The sequence below is a fragment of the Stenella coeruleoalba genome (genome assembly GCF_951394435.1).
Source record: "Stenella coeruleoalba genome assembly, chromosome: 9".
Taxonomy (NCBI): domain Eukaryota; kingdom Metazoa; phylum Chordata; class Mammalia; order Artiodactyla; family Delphinidae; genus Stenella; species Stenella coeruleoalba.
The window spans coordinates 87,942,179-87,968,527 of NC_137155.1; the positions used below are offsets into that span (position 1 = coordinate 87,942,179).

Below are 26,349 nucleotides of genomic sequence, written 5' to 3' on the forward strand. Positions count from 1 at the left end.
ACCAAGGATGTTCCTACATCCTACACTGACACATCATAATCAGCTGAAGTCCATGGTTTTTATCTTAGGGTTCACTCTTGGTGTTGAACATTCTATGGGTTTGGACAAATGTATAATGACATATGTCCTTCATTGTAACATCGTACATCGTATTTTCACTGCTGTAAAAATCCTCCGCGATTTGCCTGTGCCTAATCATTTCTCCACCCGCCCTGGCAACCAACGACCTTTTTATTGTCTCCATAATGTCATATAGTTACCTTTTGCAGAATGTCATATAGTTGGAATCATATAGTAAGTAGCCTTTTCAGCCTTTTTTCACTTAGTAATGTGCATTTAAGCTTCCTCCATGTCTTTTCGTGGCTTGATAGCTCTTTTTTTTTTCTTTTAAGCACTGAATAGTATTCCGTTATCTGGATATACCAGTTTACTTATGCATTCACCTACTGAAGGACATCCTGGTTGTTTCCAAGTTTTGGCAGTTATGATCCAAGCTGCTGTAAACATCCATGTGCAGGTTTTTGTGTGGACATAAGTTTTCAACTCCTTTGGGTTAATACCAAGGAGCACAATTGCTGGATCATATGGTAAGAGTATGTTTAGTTTTGTAAGAAACCACTAAACTGTTCCAAAGTGGCTGTACCATTTTGCATTCCCACCAACAGTGTATGAGAGTTCCTGTTGTTCCACATCCTCTCCAGCATTTGGTGCTGCTATCAGTGATCTGGATTTTGGCCATTCTAATTGATGTGTAGTGGTATCTCATTGTTGTTTTAATTTGCATTTCCCTGATGACATATGATGTGAAGCATCTTTTCATATGTTTATTTGCCATCTGTATATCTTCTTCAGTGAGGTGTCTGTAAAGGTCTTTGGTCCATTTTAAAATCAGGTTGTTTGTTTTCTTATTGTTGAGTTTTAAAGTTCTTTGTGTATTTTGGATAACAGTCCTGTATCAGATTCATCTTTTGCAAATGTTTTCTCCCAGTTGATGGCTTGTCTTCTATCTCTGTTGATAATGTCTTTTGCAGAGCAGAAGTTTTAAATTTTATTAAAATCTAGCTTATCATTTATTTCGTTCATGGATTGTGTGTTTGGTGTTGTATTGAAAAAGGCACCACTATACCTAAGATTATCTAGGTTTTCTCCTATGTTATCTTCTAGGAGTTTTATAGTTTTGTGTTATATATTTAGGTCTATGATCCATTTTGATTAATTTTGGTGAAGGGTCTGTGTCTAGATTCATTTTTTGCATGTGGATGTCCATGATCTAATTTTACTTTACTTACTTTTTTCCCATGTGGATAATCAGTTTTCTTTTTATGATTCATTGAATAGCCCGTGCTTTCTCACCGATCGGTAATATTGCCTCTGTCATATGCCTCAGATATGTAGGAGTTCTTTATATAAAGGAACTAGTCCCTTGTCATAGGTGCAAATGATGTTTTTCTTTCTTTCTTTCTTCTTTTGCTATTTGCCATACTAACACTTTGCTTTTTTCCACTTATACTGAAGATCCTTCTATATCAACACATATAAAGCCTCTCCCTTTCTTTCTGTCTCTCTCACAAACACACATATACACACAGTATTTCAATGTATGTATATAGCATGATTTACTCACTTATTAACATTTCTTTTTTTTTTTTTTTTTTTGCCACGATGAATGTTTTTGAATATACACAAGTTCATGCGATTGCTGAGATAAAGGATATGCTCATTTACACTTCTGATAGTTTTGGCCAAATTGTCCTCCACAGAAGTTTTTAACAATTTGTTTCCGGACTTCCCTGGTACTTCAGTGGTTAAGAATCCGCCTACAATGAAGGGGACACGGGTTTGAGCCCTGGTCCTGGAAGATCCCACATGCTGCGGGACAGCTAAGCCCGTGCACCACAACTGCTGAGCCTGTGCTCTGGAGCCTGCAAGCCACAACTACTGAAGCCCACGCACCTAGAACCCGTGCTGTGCAACAAGAGAAACCACCACAATGAGAAGCCCACACACCGCAACGAAGAGTAGCCCCCGCTTGCCGCAACTAGAGAAAGCTCACGCGCAGCAACAAAGACCCAACGCAGCCAAAAAAAAACCCACCAACAACAAAAATTTGTATCCCTATTAGTACTGTATGGCTATGCCTGTTTCCCTACTTTTTCCAATACAGTGTATAATCAAGCTTTTTGATTTTTGCTAATCAGGAGGAAAATGACACCTCATTATGGTAGTAATTTACATTTCTCTTAGTGTGAATGTCACTGAGTATCTTTCCATATGTTTGAGCCATTTGTATTTCCTTTTCTATGAGCTGTTCATATCCTTTGACCACATTTTATTGGATTGTTGGTCTCAATGAATTGTGGGAGCTCTTTACATAAAGAAAATTAGGCCTTGTCACTTATTTTACAAATAATGTTTTTCTTTCTTTCTCTTTCTCTCTTCCTTTCTGCCATACAGAAAATTTTTTATTTGTATGTAGTTGATTTTATCAGTCTTTTCTTTTATGGCTTCTGGGTTTTGTACCATGTGGGTCATGTGAAAAACCTACAAATTTGGAAATTATAAAAGAATTTCTCCCTTTTTAGTGATATTAATATTTTTTTTGTTTTGCTTTGTTTTGTTTAGGTTGTTATTTATCTGTAACTTATGTGTAAAGTGTGAAGTAGGAACCCAACATTATTCTTTCCAGGTGGAAAAATAACAGTGAACCTCATTAGATCAATATCATTTGTTGAATGATCCACGTTATACGTTTGATGCTCAGAATGGAACTGAAAAAGGCAGACTGATCAAGAATTAAAATTTTGAAATGCAGGTATCACAGAATGGCAATGGATATGAAATTTGAGGCTAATGGTCCTTGACTGAAGTTCTGATCTCTTGGGGGTTTAGACCAGATAGAAAAGGGTGAAGCCAGGAGGAAGCTCATAGCTTGTGAGACTATGGAACAGCTGAGAGACTGGACATCTGGCTAAGGTCAAAGAGTTGATAGGATAGAAGGTAGGATTTTGGAATGTAATACTTCACAGGTGGAGCAGGTCCAGGAGGTGACAAAGTGTGGGTTATGAACATGATGGTGGATTGCTGAAGTGGTGTGAGGATCAAAGTCATTAGAGGTAAGGATTCTTTGAACATACAAATGTTCATGGCCTTTGAAGTCACCCATGATGATGATAGCTTGGGACTGAATGGAAGGCTGTTAGATGCCAAACCTTCAGTGAATGGGGGGACTGCCTAAGGAAGTCAATAAGTTAAGGCACTGTGAAGGGGTAGAGGGAAGACATGAATTTTAAAGGAGGTTTTTAAAATATGAGAACATTTAAGTAATAACCTGAAAGTAGTCAAAGAATCCTGCCTTTTCCATGCCTCGTGGTTATTTGGGGTTATGGAGAGAGAGCCTTTGAAAAGGTCTTAGGGGAAAAGCCAGACTTCATTTAAGGCTTTATCTGTAAGAAGGAGACAAGGTTTTATACAAGGAATTTCAATAAATATTGTGTTCACTTTCTGGGCACTAGGAATGGAGTTGTGAACCAAATAAAGTCCTCACCCTCATGTAGCTTATAGTCTGGTGTCTTGTAACTCAAAGCATGGTTCACAGACCACTAGTAGCAGCATCTCTTAGGAGCTTAGTAGAAATACCGACTCTCAGGACCCAATTCAGATATGTTGAATTAGAATCTGCAGTTTAACAAGATCCCCAGGTTATCTGAATGCACATTAATTTTGAGAAGCCCTGGTCAAGACTTGACTGACTCAAGGTTTAACCTAGACATATTGGAAAGTAGAGTGTGTTACAGCCATCTACCAGCATCTCCTTCCTCTTGGCAGCCACTTCAGTTCAAAGAGACCCTGTCTGTTCTAGTTACAATTGATTGGAAAGCAACTGACACCAATCATCATTCCTTTCCCAGGTATTTGAAAATAGTAATGAAAGAGTGATCCAGTCTTTCTATTGGATGGACCATTTAATGAGTAAATTTAAGTAACAGTGGCCATATTCTGGAAAGCAGAAAAAAAACGTAAAGCAAAGAGAGAGAACAATGAGACAGATGTATGGAGAAGGGCAGAAATGGAGAGAAAATGCTGCTTAATTCCTAATAGCTTTCCTATTCCTCCTTGTCGTCTACTGTATAATACACTCTCATTTGGTTTAAGCTAATATGATTTTGTTTTTACTATTTGAAACCAGAGTTCTACTTAATATAGCAGATAAGGGTGAATTCAAAAGGCTGAGAGCAAAGAGAAGACGGTGGTCTTACTTTGTAAGTGTGTGTGTTGATGGAGGTTGTAGAGGGATTCGAAGACCAGGAGTAGGAGGTGGCATCTCTGTGTGCAGAGAGGCCAGGAAGAGGTCTTCCAGAGCTCACTGTCCACACCTGACACATGACAAGCATTTATGGATCCCTTACCTTGTGTCATTTGATCCCCCTACAATTCAGCAAGGGAGCTGGTGCTAGCCCCATTTACACTGAAGAAAAGCAAACTTCAGGGAGGTTAAGTAACTCGTTTCTGGCTGCCCCAGGAAGTGCACGGCAGTCATGAATCGAACCCAGCTGTGCCAGACTCCAAAGGCCTCCATCTTACTACTTAACCTCTATCACAGATCCTCAACGCAGGTTACACAGCATTATCTGTGGAGCTTTTGAAAAATACAACTCTGCGTGGGGCCCCAGTGGAGTATATCGCAAAAGCTCCACAGGTGATTCGCTTTGCACGTGGGGATGGGAACCACCGCCTCCTGTGATCCTTCTAGGTCAGGGAGTTCTAAGACTGGCTGTGCATCATAAGTGTGGCGATGCCGGTTAATAATATAGATTCCTGGGCCCCGACCCAGCTTTACAGAAACGGGATTTGAGGACTGGGCCCTGGAATCTGAATGTTCAAAGCTAATGCAAGCCCGGCTTGGGGCTTGGGACTTGCTCCTAGCCGGCCCCGCACGCTCGCGCCGGGCGGTCAGTTCAGGAGGTGATCCCGAGGAGCTCCGCCAGGGGACGCCAGAAGCCGCTTCCGGCTGATGCGAGGCGGAGGGTGCCAAAGGGGCGGGGCGGGGCGTGAACCGGAAGTCGGCCGCGGGCTCCGCCTGTCGCGCCGGAGGAGGCACTCTCGGACGGCCCACGGAGCTGTAGCTGACCTACGAGTCTTCCTTGCCGACATTATGCTCCAGTTCCTGGTGAGTGGAGCTGCCGAGGAGCGAGTTGGGAGCCCTGGGCGTGGGTCCGTCGGGTCCCACTGCCCCCCGCGCCTGCTAGTTGCCTGGCGGGGTGGGCTGCGGGGTTTTGTTTCTGCCTCACCCAAATCCTTTGGCCGGCATTTTTCTGCCTCCCTTCAAGTTCCTAAAACTTCTGAGGGGTCAGAGCGTGCGTTTTCAAAGCTCTTCTGTGACGTGCCCGCGTGCTTTGTGTATTCCTCGAGTTAAGGCTCCCGGGGTCCTTAATGACTTTTTCTGCACTGCCACCCCCTGACGTAGACACATATCCCGTCGACTTAGAGCCCTGCTGGTTGGCGTCTTTGAAAACGTAGGAGGGCCAGGAATAAACTCTAAAGGAGTAAACCGCCAGAATTAGAGGCCTGGGGAGCGCTCATCAGACCTTTTATAGCTTCCAGACGGAGGATGGCTGGTTGCTGGCCTGAGTCAGGCCCTGGTGTACAAATAATTTTTCCAAAATGCTCACTCTAGGGTAAAACGACTGTTACCATGAGTAAACAAATTATTTTTCATGGATCTTTCAGTTAAAAGCGGGTTTTCTGGCAAAGCCCCATGTGTTTCAAAGATTGCCTGGTTGAAGGTTTCAGGAGGACTTGCCAGACTTCCAGGTGAAAGTCTTTCTTCCAGGTTTTCGTGCCTTCAAAACTGGATGTTTAAATTCTGATTCTGATAAGAGGCAGGTATTGTAATACCTTCCAGGTGGCCGATGGAAATTGAGTGCTCTTGGGATGAGATACTTTCCCAAATGTTACGTTCTTTATGAAAGAGATTAAAGAAGAAAAAGTGCCCCTCTGTCCTTTTTGAGATGGTAGTTAATTTTTCAATCTCTAGGCCGGAAAGAGAGTATCCTTGACATAAACTGCCTAAACAAGACATGGCTACACCTCTGCTTCTGGAAGTTTCTCCAGTGTCCTAACTGGGTATTAGCTTAGGAGTCAATAGAAATAATTACTGCCATATGGTTGTAGGAAACACTCAGGTTAAAAACAGTGTCAGCCCCAAAGTGTGAGATGATGTAATTGAGTCTCCTGTACAGCCGTAGCTCATTGATAACTGGGAGGAAGCACATGGATTCATTTACACTTAACTTTCTAGGTACCTTTGCAGAGTGACTTTATTTGGTTTTGAAATAAACTATTGCTGTGTATGAATATGGATGTGACTGATATGCAAATTCAGAATTCTCAGCATTTAAGGAGAGATGCCGAAGCCATTCATTAAATTCCTAGTTCAGAAGTAACACGGATGTTCTCCCACCTCCTCATTGCATTTGTTGAAAGAAGTAATAGCATAACTTTACCTTGATTCTAACTCTGTCAAATGATTCACCAGCTCATTTGAACTTGGGCAAATCTTTCTCCTTGCTCTCAGCCATTTCATCTATAAAACAATGGGGTTGATGTAGATGATCCCTGAGATCTCCTCGAGCTTTTAACCTGTGACCAGCCATCATGTCCTAGTGCTTAAGAGGTCAGATTCCAGAATCAGACTCCTGCCTTTGAATTATCATTTTTAAGCAGTGGGAACTTGGGCAAGTTATTTAAATTCTTTATGCTTCAGTTTCCACATCTGAAAATGGGAGCCTACTTCATGGTTTTATTGTGATGATTAAAAATGAGTTAATACATTAAAGTACTTGAAACAATGACAGTAAGGACTCAGATATTGTTCATTTCTCCTTGGATTAAAATATTTGCCCATCATCCCTATATCGAAACTTGCTCCTGTGGTCCTGCTGCGTCTTTCCCCTTGCTTGTACTGCAGTAGCTTCCTTAATTGCAGCATGGTTTAGCCAGTTTGGTGTAAGGAAACTTTTGAAGCTTTTAAAGGGAAACCTGATATGATGGGCACTGCTCATGGCTTGTGTACACTGCCTGTTGTACTGTTACTGGGGTAATGTATTGCTTTTCTTATCTCTCAGAGCAAGAGCACCTGGTACTCTTAATCACCTCTTTAATCCCTCCTCCCTCGGCTTTTGGATACTGCATCTCAGTGCTTTCCAATATTCTTACACATTGTAACACACATGGACATTTTTTTAAAAATAAATTTATAATTTTATTTTTGGCTGTGTTGGGTCTTTGTTGCTGCACGTGGGCTTTCTGTAGTTGCAGCGAGTGGGGTCTGCTCTTTGTTGTGGTGCACGGGCTTCTCATTGCAGTGGCTTCTCTTGTTGCGGAGCATGGGCTCTAGGCACGCGGACTTCAGTAGTTGTGGCACGTGGGCTCAGTAGATATGGCACATGGGCTCAGTAGTTGTGGCTCGCAGGCTTTAGAGCACAGGCTCAGTAGCTGTGGTGCACGGGCTTAGTTGCTCCGCGGCATGTGGGATCTTCCCAGACCAAGGCTCGAACCCGTGTCCCCTGTATTGGCAGGCAGATTCTCAACCACTGCACCACCAGGGAAGCCCTGGAGGTCCCAAATCTTACTGTTTTTTTTTTTTTTTAATAGTTTTGAGATACAGTTAGTTCACACATCATACAATTCATCCATTTAAGGATTTAGTGGATTTAGTAGGATTTAGTGTTTTTTCAATATGTTCACAGAGTTGTGCAAGCATCACCACTATCTAATTTTTATATCTAATATTTTATTGCCCCCCACAAAGAAACTCCATACCATTAGCATTCATTTCTCATTCCTCTCACACCTAACCCTGGACAACCACTAATTTATTTTGTGTCTCTCTGGATTTACCTATTCTGGACATTTCCTTTAAGTTAAACCATACAATACGTGGTCTTTTCTGACTGCCTCTCACTTGGCATAATGTTTTCAAGGTTTATCCATGTTGTAGCATGAATCAGGACTTCATTCCTTTTTATGGTTGATTATTATTACATTGTGTGAATATGCCACATTTTGTTAATTCATTCACCAGTTGATGGACATTTGGGTTGTTTCCACCTTTTGGCTATTATGAATAATCTTGCTATGAATATTCATGTAGTTTTTGTGTAGGTACATGTTTCAGTTTTCTTGGTTATATACCCTAAAGTGGAATTGCTGCGTCAGATGGTAATTCTGTGCACAGCTTTTTGAGGATTTGCAAGACTTTTCCAAAGTGGCTACATCATTTTACATTCCCACCAGCAATGTATGAAGGTTCTCCATATCCTTGCCAACACTTATACATCTTTTGGATTTAAGTCGCCCTAGTGGGTGCGATGAGACCTCATTGTGGTTTTGATCTGCATTTCCTTAATGACTAATGACTAATGATGATTTCATGTGTTTGTTGGCCGTTTATTTGTATATCTTCTTTGGAGAAGTGTCTGTTCAAATCCTTTGCTTGTTTTAAAATTGGGTTGTCTTTTTATCATTCACTCATAAGAATTCCTTATGTATTCTGGGTACAAGTCCCTTATCAGATATATGATTTGCACATATTTATTTCATTCTGTGGGTTCTCTTCACTTTCTTGTTGGTATTCTTTTTTTTTTCTTTGTGGTACGCGGGCCTCTCACTGTTGTGGCCTCTCCCGTTGCAGAGCACAGGCTCCGGACGCACAGGCTGAGCGGCCATGGCTCACGGGCCCAGCCGCTCCACAGCATGTGGGATCTTCCCAGACCGGGGCACGAACCCGTGTCCCCTGCATCGGCAGGCGGACTCCCAACCACTGCGCCACCAGGGAAGCCCTCTTGTTGGTATTCTTTGAAACACAAATGTTTTAAATTTTGATAAAATCAAATTTATCTATTTTTTCTTTTGTTACTTGTGCTTTTGGTGTCATATCTAAGAAACCATCGCCTACCCCAAGATCATGAAGATTTACTCGTATGTTTTCTCCTAAGAGATTTACAGTTTTAAGTCTTACATTTAGGTCTTTGATCCATTTTGAGTTAAGTTTTGTTTATGATGTAAAGTAGGGGTCCAACTTAATTCTTTTGCATGTGGATATCCAGTTGTCCCAGCATTCTTTCCCCATTGGATGTCTTAGCACCCTTGTTGAAAATCACATGACCATAAATGTAAGGGTTTATTCCTGGACGCTTTATTCTATTCCATTGATCTTCATTGATTTTAAAGAAGAAAAACAATTCATTCGTGTTTGCTTGCTCTCCCGTGTGCCTTCTCTAATCTGTATTTTTTCAGCCTTTTTTGGGAACAGCTGTCAGGTGAGTGCTTGCAAAGCAGGGCTTTCATCACGTTGCTGCTGGTAAAGAGCAGTCAGTGGCTCCCCACCGTTTTGTAAATGAACTAAACTGCATTGCTTGTTTTTTGAAGTCCATCAGCTAGCCCTATCCAGCTCTCTGTACTAGTAGTTTCTCTCCAGTTTTTAGTTCAAATCCACTTTTCTAATTGGGCCTATTTCTTTTATTCAGGTCATTACATTGTCATTCCTATCTTGTACCTTGATTCTCCACAGTCACGTCCCTTTCCAGTTTAAATTTTAACACTTCCTCAGCATCTTTAGAGCCTTTAATAACAAGTTGAGGTACACCGATCTCTTTCAGGTATGGTTTCTTAAAAGAATCACTTCTGTATCACTCATTTTGTTACTTAATTCATGACTCAGTTCTGGTTTTTCATGCATCTATTACATTCAAGATCCTGTGCTGGGTGCTGCTTTCTGTTGTTATATAACTATTTTACTTATATGTAGCTTTTCTTTCTATACATCATATAAATTCTTTAAGATAGAGACCATTTTATAATCTTTTCACACGGCTGGATATGAAATTGATTTTCAGGGTATAAGGGACTGTAATCCTTCAATCAAAACCTTTGGAGGCCAGATGTATTTGGGAGGATTTTTTTCAGATTTCTTCTCACCTGTTTGTCCTTTACATTACTTCGCTCATGTCACTCCTCAGTCCCCAAACTTCTGGTGTTTTACCATTTATTGTCCCCAGTATGTTTGTGAGAAGAAGCTACGTATTCCTAAAGTTTCAAAATGATGGCAGAGAGGACATAATAGTGATGTATTTAGTGTTGAGCTTGGGAAGAAGGCATTTCCCTTCCTTCTGCACTATCTTGTCTGCAGGGAGTACTATGGGGGGACCCTGTGATGTGGAGGAAGACCATGGTGATAGCGTCCAGCCATCTGGATGGACCACTGAGGAGGCTTCCAGGTCTTGGCCTGCAGAGAGGTTTCAGACTCATTCGAGACGTTTTATACTCTGGCTCCAGTCTAACTTCTCAGACTAATGAGTCTCTGTTCCTCAGATTTAGATTTTATTTTTTGAGATCCTTTATTTATTCAGATTAAAATTTTTTACCTGTCTAAACTTGTCTATTGAGTATCCCATGAACAACATATAAATGCTTTTCTGGTGTCATGCATTTTCCTCACATTTCTCTCATGTTGTTTATGTAATTTTACAATATCCCATTGGTAGACCTAGCAATATTCTGAAACTGGAATTGGATATGACTTGTCTAGAGACCCATGGTTTTTGTTTTGTGTTTTAAAATAACTGCTATTTTTTTCATGTGCCCTGATGCCTCGTGAAATTGCCAAAATGAAGACACATTAGATATGCCATATTTATTTTGAGACACACGTGGTAAGAACCAAGAATCCTAGAATGCTGGAGCTAGAAGGAGCATTGTTGGTATAATGTTTTAGAAATCAGGAAACTCAGATCAGCAAAGCGCCAAGGAGGTTAAGTGTCATGCCTAAAGGTACACAGCTAGACAGTGGTAGAACCAGAACTCTAATTTATTTTTCTTGAAATTTTTCAACCCTCTGTTCTTTCTGTTTGGTGTTAGAGCTAACATTCTTAGATGATTTTTTTCCCCTCTTCTTCTTCTTTTTTTTTTTTTTTGCGGTACGTGGGCCTCTCACTGCTGTGGCCTCTCCCGTTGTGGAGCACAGGCTCCGGACACGCAGGCTCAGTGGCCACGGCTCATGGGCCCAGCCGCTCCACGGCATGTGGGATCTTCCGGGACCGGGGCACGAACCCGTGTCCCCTGCATTGGCAGGCGGACTCTCAACCACTGCGCCACCAGGGAAGCCCTTCCCCTCTTCTTTTAAGCAAATTTAATATTCTTTCTGGATTTGGAAAACCTCTGACTGCCTGGTTTCAACCCATAGGAGTGAAAAAAATCATTTTGCTTCTTGGTGCACATTGGTAAAAATATTCACAAGATATGTTTGATTAATCAAATGATCAGAAGATGGTCTATGGTTAGACGTGATAGCCTCTTTTATGCTTCTTAACTTACAACAAACCTATTTAAATTATGCTTTTGGTGTTTAAAGCTTAGTAAGCTTAAAACTTATTAAGGATCCAGCTGTGTTCTGAAGTTCTCCAACTTGTTCTCTGTTCTCCAACTTGAAGACGATTCGACCACACCACATATGACCATTAGTGTTAAGTGCTGCGCTTTGTTTTTCTCTGTTAACCTCTGCTGTGTATTGAATAGGAGTGACACTGATTAAAGAAAATGATAAAAAAAATCAGATGCCAGTTCACATTTATAACATTAGAAGTTAGGTGTGCAGTTGGAGATTTTTTATTATTGGGGGAAAAAACCCAGGAAATTATAGATCATCATTAAAACTCCAATCTTAAGGAACTTTGAAACTCTTTTGGTGTGAAGGGAGTGCTTTAAATTTTCATGAAACAGATTTTGTTCAGGAAGAGTCACCCAGTGGGATAAACAGTTCTCTAAAAATCGTGCCTGTCTCTCTTGTCACTGACTAAGAGATGGTTAGGGGACCTGTGTTCTCTGCAGGTCTTAAGTGCCCTGCCCATTAGACTCCATCCAGGGCAGAGTGCTAAACCATGTGCTGTCTCAGTTGCATGTCAGCTTCCTGCTTTATCTCACTGTATATTTTAGTGTTTGAGTGTGAATCTAATTTAGGTTGTCCTGTGCTCCTGTTATGAATGGCCATGTCCTAGGCCTCAGGTGCCTCTTGAAATATGAAGAGATTGAACTGTGAAGGTCCCTTCATTTTCTAAGATCCTACGATTTAGCCGAATGCTTTTTAAAATTGAATACTTTTTACTTGATGTAGCAAGAAATAAAAAATCTCAAAACCAAAAAAATAAAAATAAATAAACTGGCTTTTAACAACAAAAATCGGAATTTTGGCTTGAGTTTCTAGAACTTACAGCCAAATATTTATAAGGTCGATGTGTTCAGTGCTACCGTATATTCTTTCGTATACTCTTTAACCTTTTGGGAGGATATTTCTGTGTTTATTTTGTAGAAGAAAGATGTGAATTTCATGCTATGCATGGCCCTAGCCTGGACATCGGGGTCTTATAACTGTCCTGCGCTCCTTAGGAGAATATTATCCATGTAGTCTGGTGTGGTATTGGATGGCACAGAGCTCCGTCTCCAGTGTGACTCTTCCTGTTCTATCCTTACAGCTTGGATTTACTCTTGGCAACGTGGTGGGAATGTATCTGGCTCAGAACTATGACGTAAGTGACCATATTCACGTCTTCCTTCATTTCACGTAACTAATACATAGTGACTTGTGTTTGCTGAAGTAAGGTATGCCTTCAGCAAACAAGGTCCATAGGTCTGAGGAAAAAGTCCTGAATTTTGTAGAAAGACTTTCCATTGTTTGAAAAAATAACAGAACTCACAGAAGCACCTGTCACCATAGGAGTGCAAAAATCCCATCAGTTTAGGTGGTCTCATGGTGATCCTGAGCTGGGTTTGTTAGCATAGAGTAACACTGTTAGATTCTTACAGTTCTATGGAAAATCAAGTGATACTTCAATTGGATAATCTTTTCAGCACCCTACCCAGTAGTAGAGATGACTGAGTAATTTGGAGGTGGATTCATATAGTGCAACACATTTAAGGAGAACAGCGTTTTGTGAAGTAGAGAGTTGTATTAGCTTCACTTTACAGATGGGGAAGTTGAAAATCAGGTGACACAAATGCCCATGAATGGGGATCCTAAAAGGTAATGCTTATTTTAAAGAGATAAGGAAGGGAAATATGATATTAACTTTTGATTTGTTTTATAGTGAAGCTTTTAGTGTGATAAAGGGAATTCCCTTTGTCAACCTTCACTTGAGTCATGTGGTTTTCTAGGCAGGTGCTTGTTAATTTATGTCACATTTATTGTTTATATGTACAACTTTTACTTGGCACTGGATTGAGGGGCTAAGTGGGTATATAAAAGTAGAAGTCAGGTTCTGGCTTTTGGGGAGGGAGCCTACTTTAACTTACATCTTTTGGTATCCTTCTTAGGCAGTTATGAGGCTAAGAAAGACCACTGTTGAGCAGGTTTCTTTTAGAGGAAAAGTAAAAAATCCATTTATCTTTAGAGGAAGAGAAATGAAAAAATATTGATTAGGTAGATGCGAAATGATAATAATCTCTTTTCTCTTTAAAGATACCAAACCTGGCTAAAAAACTTGAAGAAATTAAAAAGGACGTGGATGCCAAGAAGAAACCCCCTAGTTCATGAGGCCAACTCCAGCACTGCCTCCTGGATAAACTGATTCTACTGTTCTTGAGGGCCTCCTTTACCATCTGAACCAAAAGCTTTTGTTTTCATCTCCAGCCTCAGCAGTTTTCTTCTTTGCTAGACCCTGCATTGCCTTACAGCACAAATGGGGCCACAAGTTAAGAACAGCCCTTACTTTTCCAACATCCTCACTTCTTCCCTTCCTCCTTCCAGCCACTTGGGAGGTCCTGAGAATGGAATTGTGGTGCTAGATTAGTAAACGTAACCTTTAATTAGTAGTCTCTCCCTTATTCTTTGGGATTTCTACTACCGTTTTCAAAAGAAAAATTGATGAGTTTTGTATAGCTGATGAGATATAAATAATGCTGATTTCACAGTCTAGAAATTATATTGGGTGTTTAAACCTTTGGTACTAAATTATGTTGTTTCAAAATAGTAATTAAAATGAAAATCTAGAAGCCAGTTTCTGGTGAGTTATCCACTAATTTTATGTTGTTGTCAGGAAGCTCCATAGTTGCTAATTTAACCAATAAATCAATTTGCTATTCATTAACCAAGAAACTCTGTTTTGAGAACCCTGTCAGGAACTGGGGAATTGAAAAGTATTTAAAGTAATGGCCTTTGTCCTCAGTAGAATTCATAGTCTAGTATGCATGTTTTTTCCTAACGATGCATTTGATCTGGCTCTGTTTTCTCATAAGAATCATACTTATTTTATGGGATTACAGGCACATTTGACATTACATGGTAGATAAATGAGAAGTTGTCTATAAAGGAAATTTTATGCCTTTTTACATTAAAAAAATGTATTTAAATTATAACTTTATAGTGATTCTCATAAGAAGACTTTTTGTGTTTTTCTTTCTGCAACCATAAATTACTCTTGTAATTTTTCAAGTGTATAATCAGTCCATAATTTTTTTTAATTGATAAAAAAGTTTAAATACCTGACTTTTCCCCTGGGTCAGTACAAAGTGATCTGCATTGTCCCTCAGCTCCTAGTTCCTCTCCCTGGAGTCAGGCACTCGCTAGTTCCCTGTATCCTTTTGCGAAAGATTTTGTGCCTGAACAAACACATGTACATGGGGGTTTTTATACAAATGATAACAAACTATATACAGTGTTTTCCCCAGTGGAGGTCATTCCATATCAGTAGGTAAGGAACAAAGAAACTCTTTCCTTTTTTTGGCTACATAAGGTTCTACTGAATGAATATACCATAATTTTATTTAATCTGCTCCTGAGGAACATTTAGGTTGTTTCCTATCTGTTGCTATTACAGTGATAACCTTGAACCTAATGTTATTATACATATCTGTGCAGGGGGATAGCTCCAAGCTAAAGTCCTGGAAGTGTATTTTGCACTAAATATAAATAAAGGCCCATTTCACTGGGTGTTTGGTTCCAGAGGGCTTGTTGGGCAGCTTCACTGATGATGCCATTTCTGAAGACATTTTAGCAGAATTAGTAAACTGAAAGAATGGTTTAGAGACTGTTATTTTCAGACAGTGATGCCACTGATACTAAATGTGATTATAAAATAAAGTGATTCTGCTTCTCTTTGGAAACATGGATCTTTCATACATGGAGATAAGTTTTGTCCCTGCAGGTTGTACTGGTGCGTGAGACAGGTTAGGATCATATTATGGTTGGCTTCTCCCTTGCAGTGTGATCAGGGGCAAGCAGCTTATTTTTCTGAAACTGTTGTGTTCTCTGTAAGATGTGGATACAATACCTACCTCATAGGGCTTCCATGAGAAACAGTAGAAATAATGTATGTGATGTGTAGCACAGTGCTTTGCAAATTGTCCAATAAATAGTAGATATTAGTCCAAACATGTTGCTTTTGGTCAGAATACTTTTGTTTTTCTGCACTCACTTTTGGAGCCAGTTTATGAACTGTGCAAAATTTGTCATTATTCTATGGTCACTCTCTTTGTTGATGAAAATCTGTAGTATGCACCTTGATCATACCACCTGGCTTACAAGGTTTGATCTTGAACGACCAAATCCTCGAAGGCTAGAGGTTTACCATCCTTGAGGGTATTCAAAATGCCACAAGCTTGGGAAACTGTTTCCAAAGAGGGATCCCTTGTTATCAGCCATGGAGCATTGTGTGCGTGTGTTCTCCCAGAGTGGCTTCTTTGAGGGTCACTTGGACATAGGAAAATTAGGTCTCTATAATTATATATTGTAAACAAAGCTCGTTTGGACTTGGAGCTTCCTTCAGGAGTGACACTTACCTCGATGACAGGATCATTTCTGCCAGTGGGAACCACCCAGCAAATCACCTTCACTGTGTAAACTGCTACACAGTGAACGCAGGCTGACTTCCTGGTCTCCATTCAGAGCCCCTCTCCTAGTTTTACGTTCTTGCAGGAGTGAAAGGAGCTCGGAGTTCTCAGGCAGGTTTATCTTCACTGAGATATATTGTTGGAGGAACCCAGAACCATCATGGCTTTTAAGGGGTGTGGTTATTGTGATTGTGGCAATGAAAGGTACATTTCCTGGGTGTTTTGTAGAGGCCCTTGCCTTACAAAGCAGTGGAGGGATGGGAAGAACCATTGCAAGACATGCCTTCTTTTCTTTTAAAAAAAGTTTGAAAACAACTGCTGATGTGACTTAAGGAAACTTTTTGCTACACCTGACTTAAGAGGGTTACATAAAATTCTACTGAAGGTTACTCACGTGTGAAAAATAAGACTTAAGGGTTTATGTTGGGAACCTAAAAAATACATTGAACTGGAAAGCTTATTCTTAAAACTGTAACCCTCCCAAACAAAAAAAAAAAGCCAAAGGGAGAGAAAAAAACAAAAGAACCTTACTTAAAATTGTTAAAAGGCACTGTATTTTATGAGTTGAAGTTACCAGTTGATGTCTTTAGATGTCTCATCTGATTTAGTGTTTTATACAGTTAAGCAGTTTTGATTTAAAGGGACAATTTTATTTCCTTCTTTCTAACTCATAGTGAACTTTAAAAAAAAAATTAATTTATGGCTGCATTGGGTCTTCATTGCTGCGCAGGCTTTTTCTAGTTGTGGTGAGCGGGGGCTACCGTTCGTTGCGGTGCGTGGGCTTCTCATTGCAGTGGCTACTCTTGTTGAGCACGTGGGCGCGTGGGCTTCAGTAGTTGTGGCACGCGGGCTCAGTAGTTGTGGCTCTTGGGCTCAGTAGTTGTGGCACACGGGCTTAGTTGCTCCATGGCATGTGAAATCTTCCCGGACTAGGGCTCGAACCTGTGTCCCCTGCATTGGCAGGTGGATTCTTAACCACTGCGCCACCAGGGAAGCCCCCTCTTTCTAAATCATTTACTCAATTTTCATTTGTGTGACTCTAGAGAAAAGTTGGGATGTGTGGGTTTTCCAGTCATCTGTACTTAACGGGTTCATGGAGCATATAACATGCATCATGTTTTCACTTCCACTGGGCAATTCACTCCCTAGGTACTATGCTGATGTTTGTTTTTCTGCGGAGCTCTCTCACATTTTAAATGCTTTTTCTGTTACTCCTCCTGAAGGAACACTATATACCGTACTGGAGCATATGAGGCTTTTCTTCAGCTTCCCGGCTCGGACTTTGCACATACCATTTCCATGCCTTACACAGATGAATGAGTTCTTCTTTCCCTACTGACTGTTTGGGCCTTGCCTTATGGAAAGGAACAGGGCGATGAAGGGGAAGTATATTGAGACCTTGCCTGATCTTAATAGGGAGTCTGTGAGACTTGGATTTTCCAGTGTTCAGTTTATACCTTTCCTAAATCTGGGTGCAACGTAGTCAAGTACTGAAGACCTAGCGGATGGCATGTTTTGAGGCACTGGGAGAGAAACAACCCAACGGTGAAGATTCGTGGAAAGTGCATGGGGCAGGGTGGGACATTGCAAAATCTGAGTTCTGCGCCTGCTTAGGAAAAGTGCAGTGACGTTGCCTGGTTCTTAGCTGTACAGCTGTACGGGATTGGGCCAAGCAGAAGGTGCCCTGTAAAAAGTGCGGGCAGCGTGCTCGGCATTCATTCTGTGAGCACAGCCCCAGGATGGCTCCCTGTGCCCTCGGGTGCTGTCAGTTCCCTTTCTCTTTTAATGGTTTGGATATCTCAGTAGTGCGTGAGGGTGATTCTAGTGTTCAGATGTATTTTTCAAACAGGGTCCTAAAGCCACCTGCTTTATTTGGGCTCAGCTAAATAAACAGGGATCTGTTTTGACAATGGAGGAAAAACTAGCTATTTTTGACTTCCTAAGATGGCATGTGAGTCTTTTTCATGTAAATACTAACATAAAAGATAGTATACCCTGTACTTCATGGGTGACTTAAAGGAATTTGAGAGGCAACTTTAAGCAGACTTGATGTATAATCGAGAATAAGATGCAACTGTGCTTAGTGTTTCTCAGTTTCATCATCTATAAAATGAGCTGGTATAAGATGATCACTTATAGCTTTTCTGCCCATGTAGAGTTGTGATATGAGAAGATAAAATCAAATTTAATATATTTGCAAGAGACAAGACTAGTAAGTACAGCTATTATTGTAGTTCCTGTCCAACAGCAGAGTGATTTTAGAAGACAAAGAATTGTTAGTCATAGCTGACCATTTGTTAGTCATATCTGGAACGAGCAATCTTCTTTGGCCTGAATCTGTGGTCTGGGGAGAACACAGTGCTGTTCAGGCTACTGACCAGACCAAAGTAAACACCCTTTCTGAGCTGGCTGCTTAGCTGACTGGCGGACCTGGCAGCAGCTGCAGGGGGGCTCCACTGCTTTCCCTTTCGGAGTGAGTCAGGGTCTCAAATAGCTGAACAGGGGCCAATCATTCTAAGTCAACTTAATTCTAAGTCAACTTTTCTTTCTCTTTTTACTTATTTATACTCCCAGAATCATCTTATCTGTGCCTTTGTCTTATTGTCTGACTTAAAGGCTTGGTGTCTTAAGTTCTGTAATAGGTCAGACGTTCGAGGATTTGGCTACCCTGACATTAGGAGTGACATTCTGACTCTTCTGAACTTTTTTTTTTTTTTTTTTGCGGTACACGGGCCTCTCACTGTTGTGGCCTCTCCCGTTGCGGAGCACAGGCTCCGGATGCGCAGGCTCAGCGGCCATGGCTCACGGGCCCAGCTGCTCCGCGGCATGCAGGATCTTCCCGGACCGGTGCACGAACCCGTGTCCCCTGCATCGGCAGGCGGACTCTCAACCACTGCGCCACCAGGGAAGCCCCCCCGCTCCCCGAACGTTTTAAAGCCACGTGACTGTAGTGATCTGGCTTCGTCAAACCAGACGTAGTGTACCTAATACTGGTATTTCATATGGGCTCATTCACTTTTATAAGTGGCCAGATAATTTGGCTTAAGCTAATTGGCAGAAGCAGTAATATTCCTGATTAAACCTGGTGCAAGTTTGGCACAAAAGAATTTTGTAACTCACAGATACTTGGTAAACTAAGGGAGTAACTTATTGGTTAATTATTATGGGAAAACTGCACGTGTTATCAATAGTAACTTAAAATCAGTTCAAGAAGTGCAGCAACTATGGGGTCCTCCTTTTCCCATAAGGTGTATTTAGCAAGTAACTGATGGTAGAAATCAGAAATGTGTAATGCCTGAAGACTGGAGGGCCTGGGAGCTTCATCCAGTCCTATAGCAAGGACCTCTGTCTTGGGGGAAAGGGTGTATAGTACAGGAGGAAGGAGGAGGCCTGGATTTCCAAAGTGATTTTTCTCAAAGGAAACGTTTATTGAGCAGGTACAGTTTACTATATTGTATAAGTTGTTGGGGACTTTAGGAGACGTAAGACATCTCCCCTCCCCTCAAGAGGCTCATTAACTTGTAGAAAGTGACTGATGTGTTTGGACCTTTCTGTGCTTGTCTTCTCAGGGACGAACTACTCATTACCTCCAGAAGAAAGTCCGTCAAATATCATTAATAGTGCGATGGTCTTAATCACAGTTTCGGCCTCCTTATAAGACAAGTATGAACGTTTTTTCTCCCTCCCGACACTTAACCAGCACGGTGGTATTGATGGTTAGTGATGAGTGGAGAGAGAGACACTAATCTCAATGTGTCTTCTTTCTCTACTTCCTTTTCCTTTGACAGAGAACAGCACCAGCCTCTTCCTGAAGGGGACTATTTCTTTACAGGAATTTGGTGCCACGGTATAGAGAAGCCACTGAAGAGAGACACTTAAAAAGGAATCAGAGTAGTGATAAAAGAATACTGATTGCCACAAAGAGGACTTACTAAGAACTGCCTTTTTGTGGAGAGAACTTACGATAGAAACACTTGAGAGAAATGAGGCAACATTAGGTCTCAAGTTCTAGGTGAGATTTTCCCCCAAAGAGAAGTCACTGGTGTCACTCTCTGTGCATAGGTAGGATGATTTGGATTTCTCCTTCTACTCCTAAAAGGGATCGAGAAATTAAGAATAACATCAAACCCAGTGAGGCTAGTCAGTTTGTGAGGATTAGCCTCTGAGGGGCAACAAAGACAGGCTTTTGTTTCTTCCTGTCTTCAGAAAGAGCTGATTGGAGAGACTAGATACAAGGAAGTGAGAACGGTTTTAGGTTTCCTTGAGCTGTGGTGCTAAGGAAGGAGGGCAGAGCAGAAGACACTAACATCCGAGCCTGTGCATTTGGTTGTTGAAGGCTCCCTGCAATTCACTCGAGGTGGTAGCTGGCGGAATCTTCTGCTGGGGGTTTTGCACTCCTGGTGGTTTGCTTGGCCTGTTGGTCAGATTCTGCCGGGTGCTGGCAGCTCCTTTGGTTGGGCCATTTGCCCACTTCTGTTAGGCCTGATCAGTGATGTTACTGACCTTAGCCCAGGCGGGAAAAGTGTCCAGGTGGAAGAGGCTAATTCCCCATGTATTGATGGCCACCATCACTATCACCAGGCCAATGACATTGACCCCCAGACCAGCCTTCACCTGCAGGAGACAAAGCAGCAGGACACACAGACTAGTCACCGTGAGCAGGCAGCAGCACAGATCCCCAGATGCTCCCCACCTGTGTCCCCTGCCTGAGCCTCACCCCCGATGTGATCACAGCCCACCTGCTTGGCCCCGATTTGTTCCAGTCACTGCCTGGGGTGCCCTAGTGGTGCCTTGTAGGGGGCACAGGACTGTTGAGGACAGGAGAGCAGGGAGGACTTGGGGCTGGGAGACGGCCGTTAGAACCTTCTCTGTGTTTGTAGCACTCTCGCTATTACATGGAGGCCTAGAAGCCATGTACTTGGAACACCAGATCTTGGGATGTTAAGTTACGCTAAAAAAAGGGTTCTGTAGCTACATCATAGGGAATGTGTTCATCAAGATTAAACAGAGCTTGTAAAGCAGGAACCTCTCAGAGCCTTTAATGTGCTGACACATACGACTCACAGGAGAGCCTGTATTCTATGACTGTTACCTTTTTTCCCCCAAGGAACAGCTCATGGAAGTAGTGTACCTTAGGTTCACCTGGGGCAACAGGTCAGCTGCCTTCCCACCAGCCCTTCCACAGGAAGGTGACACAGGCACCCTGGCTGGCATGGGGCCTTTGCTGCTTTCTCCTGAGGGAATGTCACCTCCACAGCTCTGACCCCTTCCATTTCTGTCCTGGCATTGACACTGCCAGGTGGAAGGGGGACGTGAGGGATGGCAGAGCCAGGGCCATTTGGAAAAGTGTACAGTAAGGATGGCTGGCATCCTACCAGGTGATGACCAAGTATACAGCGTGTCACCACAAGTCCACTAGCTGGGACTGAGTTGGGAAAGTTGCAAGGGAAAAATGAATGCCAGGGAATTGTTCTAAGCCAATGACTAGATGTGCCTTTCTGCCTTCTGGCTCAAGGCCTGGACTTAATCACCCTGGCCTCCTGGGCCTTTTGGCTTGGAGAACTAACCATGTTTTCCTAGCAGATGAGAGGAGGCAGGTTCTAAAGGAGCTAAATTAAGGCCGTTTTAGAGCTGAAAGGGACCACACAGAGCATCTAGTTTGAACCTCCTCACTTAGCAGGTGAGGAAACTGAAGTCTTGAGTCGGTACCCAGGCTGGGAATAGAACCCAGGACCGGCTCACTGCTCATCATCCAGTGCCTTTAAAAATGACTCTTTCTTCTTAGAGGAAAACATAGGCAGAACACTCTATGACATAAATTACAGCAAGATCCTTTTTGACCCACCTCCTAGAGAAATGGAAATAAAAACAAACATAAACAGATGGGACCTACTGAAACTTAAAAGCTTTTGCAGAGCAAAGGAAACCATAAACAAGACCAAAAGACAACCCTCAGAATGGGAGAAAATATTTGCAAACGAAGCAACTGACAAAGGATTAATCTCCAAAATATACAAGCAGCTCTTGCAGCTCAATATCAAAAAAACAAACAACCCAATCCAAAAATGGGCAGAAGACCTAAATAGACATTTCTCCAAAGAAGATATACAGATTGCCAACAAACACATGAAAGGATGCTCAACATCACTAATCGTTAGAGAAATGCAAATCAAAACTACAATGAGGTAACACCTCACACCAGTCAGAATGGCCATCATCAAAAAGGCTACAAACCATAGATGCTGGAGAGGGTGTGGAGAAAAGGGAACCCTCTTGCACTGTTAGTGGGAAGGTAAATTGATACAGCTGCTATGGGGAACAGTATGGAGGTTCCTTAAAAAACTAAAAATAGAACTATATGACCCAGCAATGCCACTACTGGGCATATACCCTGAGAAAACCGTAATTCAAAAAGAGACATGTACCACAATGTTCACTGAAGCTCTATTTACAATAGCCAGGACATGGAAGCAACCTAAGTGTCCATCAACAGATGAATGGATAAAGAAGATGTGGCACATATATACAATGGAATATTACTCAGCCATAAAAAGAAACGAAATTGAGTTATTTGTAGTGAGGTGGATGGACCTAGAGTCCGTCATACAGAGTGAAGTAAGTCAGAAAGAGAAAAACAAATACTGTATGCTAACGCATATATATGGAATCTAAAAAAAAAAATGGTTCTGAAGAACCTAGGTGCAGGACAGGAATAAAGATGCAGACGGTAGAGAATGGGCTTGAGGACATGGGGAGGGGAAAGGGTAAGCTGAGACGAAGTAAGAGAGAGGCATGGACATATATACACTACCAAATGTAAAATAGATAGCTAGTGGGAAGCAGCCGCGTAGCACAGGGAGATCAGCTGGGTGCTCTGTGACCACCTAGAGGGGTGGGATAGGGAGGGTGGGAGGGAGGGAGACGCAAGAGGGAAGAGATATGGGAACATATGTATATATATAACTGATTCACTTTGTTATAAAGCAGAAACTAACACACCATTGTAAAGCAATTATACTCCAATAAAGATGTTAAAGAAAAACAAAAGACTGTCTCTGATCACTTGATTCCAGGGTAGAAGGCAGGGGTGATCAGGGGAAGCACGTGGCAGAGGGAGCGGGCCAGGGAGAAGCGGCGGGGGTGGTCTTCGTGGGGACAGGGGAGTTGGGGCAGAGCTCAGTAGGGGCAGACAGGGTTGTGTAGTAAGATCTGAGGGGGACAGAGGGGTGGCTGTGACCTCTCTTCCCTGAAGTAATACAGATGACTCAGCTGAGCAGTTTGAAAGTAGAAAGGATCTGAATATCTGCTCCCAGCCTGAAGCTCTTCCTTTTCTCCATTTGATATTTACAGGGCTGCTGAGATCAAGTTTGGATTTGAGTAAAAAGTAAATAGGCCCTCAGCAAGGGTGAAGCGGCCGGGTTTCAGTCAGCCTGGCCCAGTCATCTGTATTAGTTTTTTCCTCCTTTCCCAGCCTCGTCAGCCCTGGGTATTAAAAAGCATAGCAGTGAGCATAGGTTGAGGGGTGGAGAGTGGATGTGCTGCACACTAAAATCAGCGGCAAAATGTACGCTCAGAGCTGTCTTTCGTGAGCCTCGCTGAAAACTAAGAAATGAGCTGTGAGTGCTTCATTTTGTAGTTGCTGCTTCGGGGGTTCCTTGCTTGGGGGAGAGAGTTGAATAGAAGGACCCTGTTCTTATCACCCTAGGTTCATGCAATGTCTCAGACTTAACCTTCTGTGAATAAACCAGCAACTCTGAGTGAATATCCCCACAGTCCAATGAAGAAACTGAGGCAAAGACTAGAACAAGCTCTTACCTTCTGGAACTGGGTCACATCCCGTGTCTGTCCCAGCTTTTTCTGTCCACATTCCCACTTTCTCCCAGATTAGGATTTTGGGAAGAGCACATTTTTGCTATTCTTGGTGCGCACGGACCATACAGAAACCTTTTACCAGGACCATTCTTTCTGCCACAGCAGACTGAGCTATGACAGGTCAAGGGCACCGCTTACAAAATAATAAACTTGAGGAGAAGGCCGTTGGGCCAGTCAGCCCTGTCCTCGTGGCAGGTGGGCCTGGCAGGAAGAGGACACCCACGACTCACCATATCTTTAATCTGGCAGTGCCCATAGCTGAAGACGATGGCGTTAGGGGGGTTTCCCACTGGCAGCATCACTGCAAAGGAGATGCACATGGTGACTGGGATCAGGGTGTAGAGTGGATTTATGTGCAGCGTTTCAGACTAGGAGAAGAGAGAATTCACAGAAGCATTAGCCTTGAGATTAGACTTGCATTTCCTGTGCTTACTCTCATGAATGTGCTTTAAATGATGGCTCGGTGTTGGCTAACCTTGGCTGGACACCATGTGCTGGGGGCAGTTAAATCACACCCTCAAAAGCATGTAGTGCTGGGCTACTTGGATGGGTTCCCGCTGCTCACTCACTTCCCATGGAAACATGGGCTCCAAGTGACCTCCCAGAAGGGATGTTTCATTTCTTGGTGCTGGTCTAAGGAAGTGGTTTTAAAATTTGATTCTTTAGCTGAGAAAGTCTTCAAACACAAATCTCATGAATAAGCTGCTTTGATTGGAGTAGGCCTCTCTCTCTCTCGGGGTGCAGAATTAAGGTTTTTTTTCCTAGGTAAGATAATTGCCTTACATGGGACTTGAGCCCGTGGTCTTACCCTCAATGTTGCCAAGTTTTAACTAAGTGCATTCCCATGCTCGCACAGGCAGGGTGATGGAAGGGAGAAGTTGGAGGGAGTCCTCTGAGCAATGAGCAAAGAGTGGCTGGGAGGAGTTTGGGGTTAGAAAGAGCAGGAAGATATTATTTTGTTGGCAATGAGAAGGAGCCTTCATTTTACAGGTTCCACCTCACAGAATGGGACAGAGGCAGCATTTTGTTTGGTGCATTACCTTTGGGGCTGCTTAGCCAGGCTGAGATCTGGCAGTTGCTCCCTCCCCTATTCCATTAATAACAAATTGTTCTGAGACCGTGGAATGAGGCTGGCATTGCTCATAATTCTCAGAATCTCCTGGACAGAGAAGCTGGGTGGAGGCGCTGATGACAGAGCTGTGGTTTTGGTCTCTGCAGCCGAGAGTACTTCTGGGAGCATTTTGCCTCCATTTTCTGTAGCTATTTCTCCCGCCCTCCTGTTAGGTCTCATCTTAGGAGAGAAAGGTTGATGATGATTGTGGGGAATTAGAATCCTAGGGTTTTAAGGTTATCTTGTTCACTCTTGTTTCCATTCAGGGCTGCCCCTAAACTAAGCCTAGTCCTTTGGAAAAGGGTTTCTAGAACTCTTGCTGTTATTAATTATCTATTTACTTATCAGTTACTATTTGAAATAGACTTCATTTATCAAACTATGGCTTGAACACCAATCAGTGAAGCCTGTGGCAATGACCAGAAGAGAGAGTCCAGCCGTGGAACTGCCCCTGTCTGTTCCTGTGGTAGCCGGTCTGGATATCTGGGAACCCTGCTCTACTCACCAGGCTGCACAGGATGGGCAGGAAGATGGTGATGGTGGCCGGATTGCTCACAAACTCTGTGACAATGGACACCAGGATGCACGCCAGCAGGGTGACGGCCCACGGTGGGAGGCTACTCAGAGACAACATCTGGTGCCCAATCCACGTGGAAAGGCCGGAGCTCTGCAGGAGACAAGGTGATGCAGTGAGAAGAAAGCGGGAAAGGCCACTCCCAGTGGAATTCTTAGCCTCCAGAAGGTCAGGGATGGTGAGGGGCTGAAAGGGACCACCAGGAGCCATCTTATTTGCTTCCCTGTTTTCAGGCAGACTGGACCCACAGGCATTCCTGATTTTTTATGGTTAGATCACTATGTAGCCCAGCAAATTCTTTTTTTTTTTTAATGATTGTACACCATTCAGTCTAATTAGGGCCTCCTGGTCAGTCATTGTCACAGGGCACGGAGAGCCTCTAATTGCTGAGATCCTCCTTAGCCCTGATATGACTTGGCAGGGATTGGAGATCTTTGGGGTGATGAGCCCCTCAACTTCAAACTTGTTACTCTTTCTCCAGCCTCTGACAGTCTCATGCTGTGCATTCAATCAACAATGCCCTTTACACCGATTGCCAAGTGTAATCCTTAATCCTGCTTTTGAAATCTATTTCTCTTATTTTATCACCCGTGAAATGGGAAAAATTATCAACATGTTTGGATAGTAACCTTTTCTCTGGTTTTGGGGGCCTTGAATGGGCAAGACTGAACATTAGAAGTTTTACATGAGTAATGAAGGAGAGAGGGATTACAGGTCTATCTCCACGTAGTGGGGAAGGTGCCACGTCACTGGCCTAGAAACAGTCATTCAGTCTCAACCTGTGTTAGGTTCAAATCTCATCGTGGCTGACATCAGGATCTACCATCTGCCATGCTTTTTGGCAACACGATATAAAGGCATATTGCCACGCTTGAACATTTTCCATTAGCAACACCTGTACACATCTACTCAA

General features: G+C 42.6%; 2 protein-coding genes across 3 annotated transcripts in view; one reads left to right on the forward strand and one right to left on the reverse strand.

The window, feature by feature from the left end:
- Positions 1 to 4,922: 4,922 nt before the first annotated feature.
- Positions 4,923 to 18,558, forward strand: STMP1 (short transmembrane mitochondrial protein 1). The gene is made up of 3 exons (XM_079932681.1): positions 4,923 to 5,167; positions 12,528 to 12,581; positions 13,511 to 18,558. The coding sequence occupies exons 1-3, from the start codon at positions 5,012 to 5,014 to the stop codon at positions 13,583 to 13,585; spliced, it is 285 nt and encodes a 94-aa protein (XP_079788807.1). The 5' UTR covers positions 4,923 to 5,011; the 3' UTR covers positions 13,586 to 18,558.
- Positions 18,559 to 18,625: 67 nt separating this feature from the next.
- The window catches only part of SLC13A4 (solute carrier family 13 member 4), a 40,834-nt gene continuing 33,110 nt past the window's right edge, over positions 18,626 to 26,349 (reverse strand). For both annotated transcript variants that reach the window (XM_079931029.1, XM_079931028.1), the window contains 3 exons: positions 25,368 to 25,529; positions 23,982 to 24,119; positions 18,626 to 20,493 (listed from right to left, as the gene is read on the reverse strand). In XM_079931029.1, the coding sequence (XP_079787155.1) occupies positions 20,356 to 20,493; positions 23,982 to 24,119; positions 25,368 to 25,529 (438 nt within the window). In that variant the 3' untranslated portion in view covers positions 18,626 to 20,355. The remainder of the gene's footprint in view (positions 20,494 to 23,981; positions 24,120 to 25,367; positions 25,530 to 26,349) is intronic.

Bases quoted from the DNA above. Each gene is read 5' to 3' on its own strand.
- STMP1 (XM_079932681.1), top strand. From the start codon at position 5,012: ATGCGAGGCGGAGGGTGCCAAAGGGGCGGGGCGGGGCGTGAACCGGAA. The intron at 5,168-12,527 runs GTGAGTGGAGCT...CTATCCTTACAG, and splicing joins ACATTATGCTCCAGTTCCTG to CTTGGATTTACTCTTGGCAA. The intron at 12,582-13,510 runs GTAAGTGACCAT...TTCTCTTTAAAG, and splicing joins ATCTGGCTCAGAACTATGAC to ATACCAAACCTGGCTAAAAA.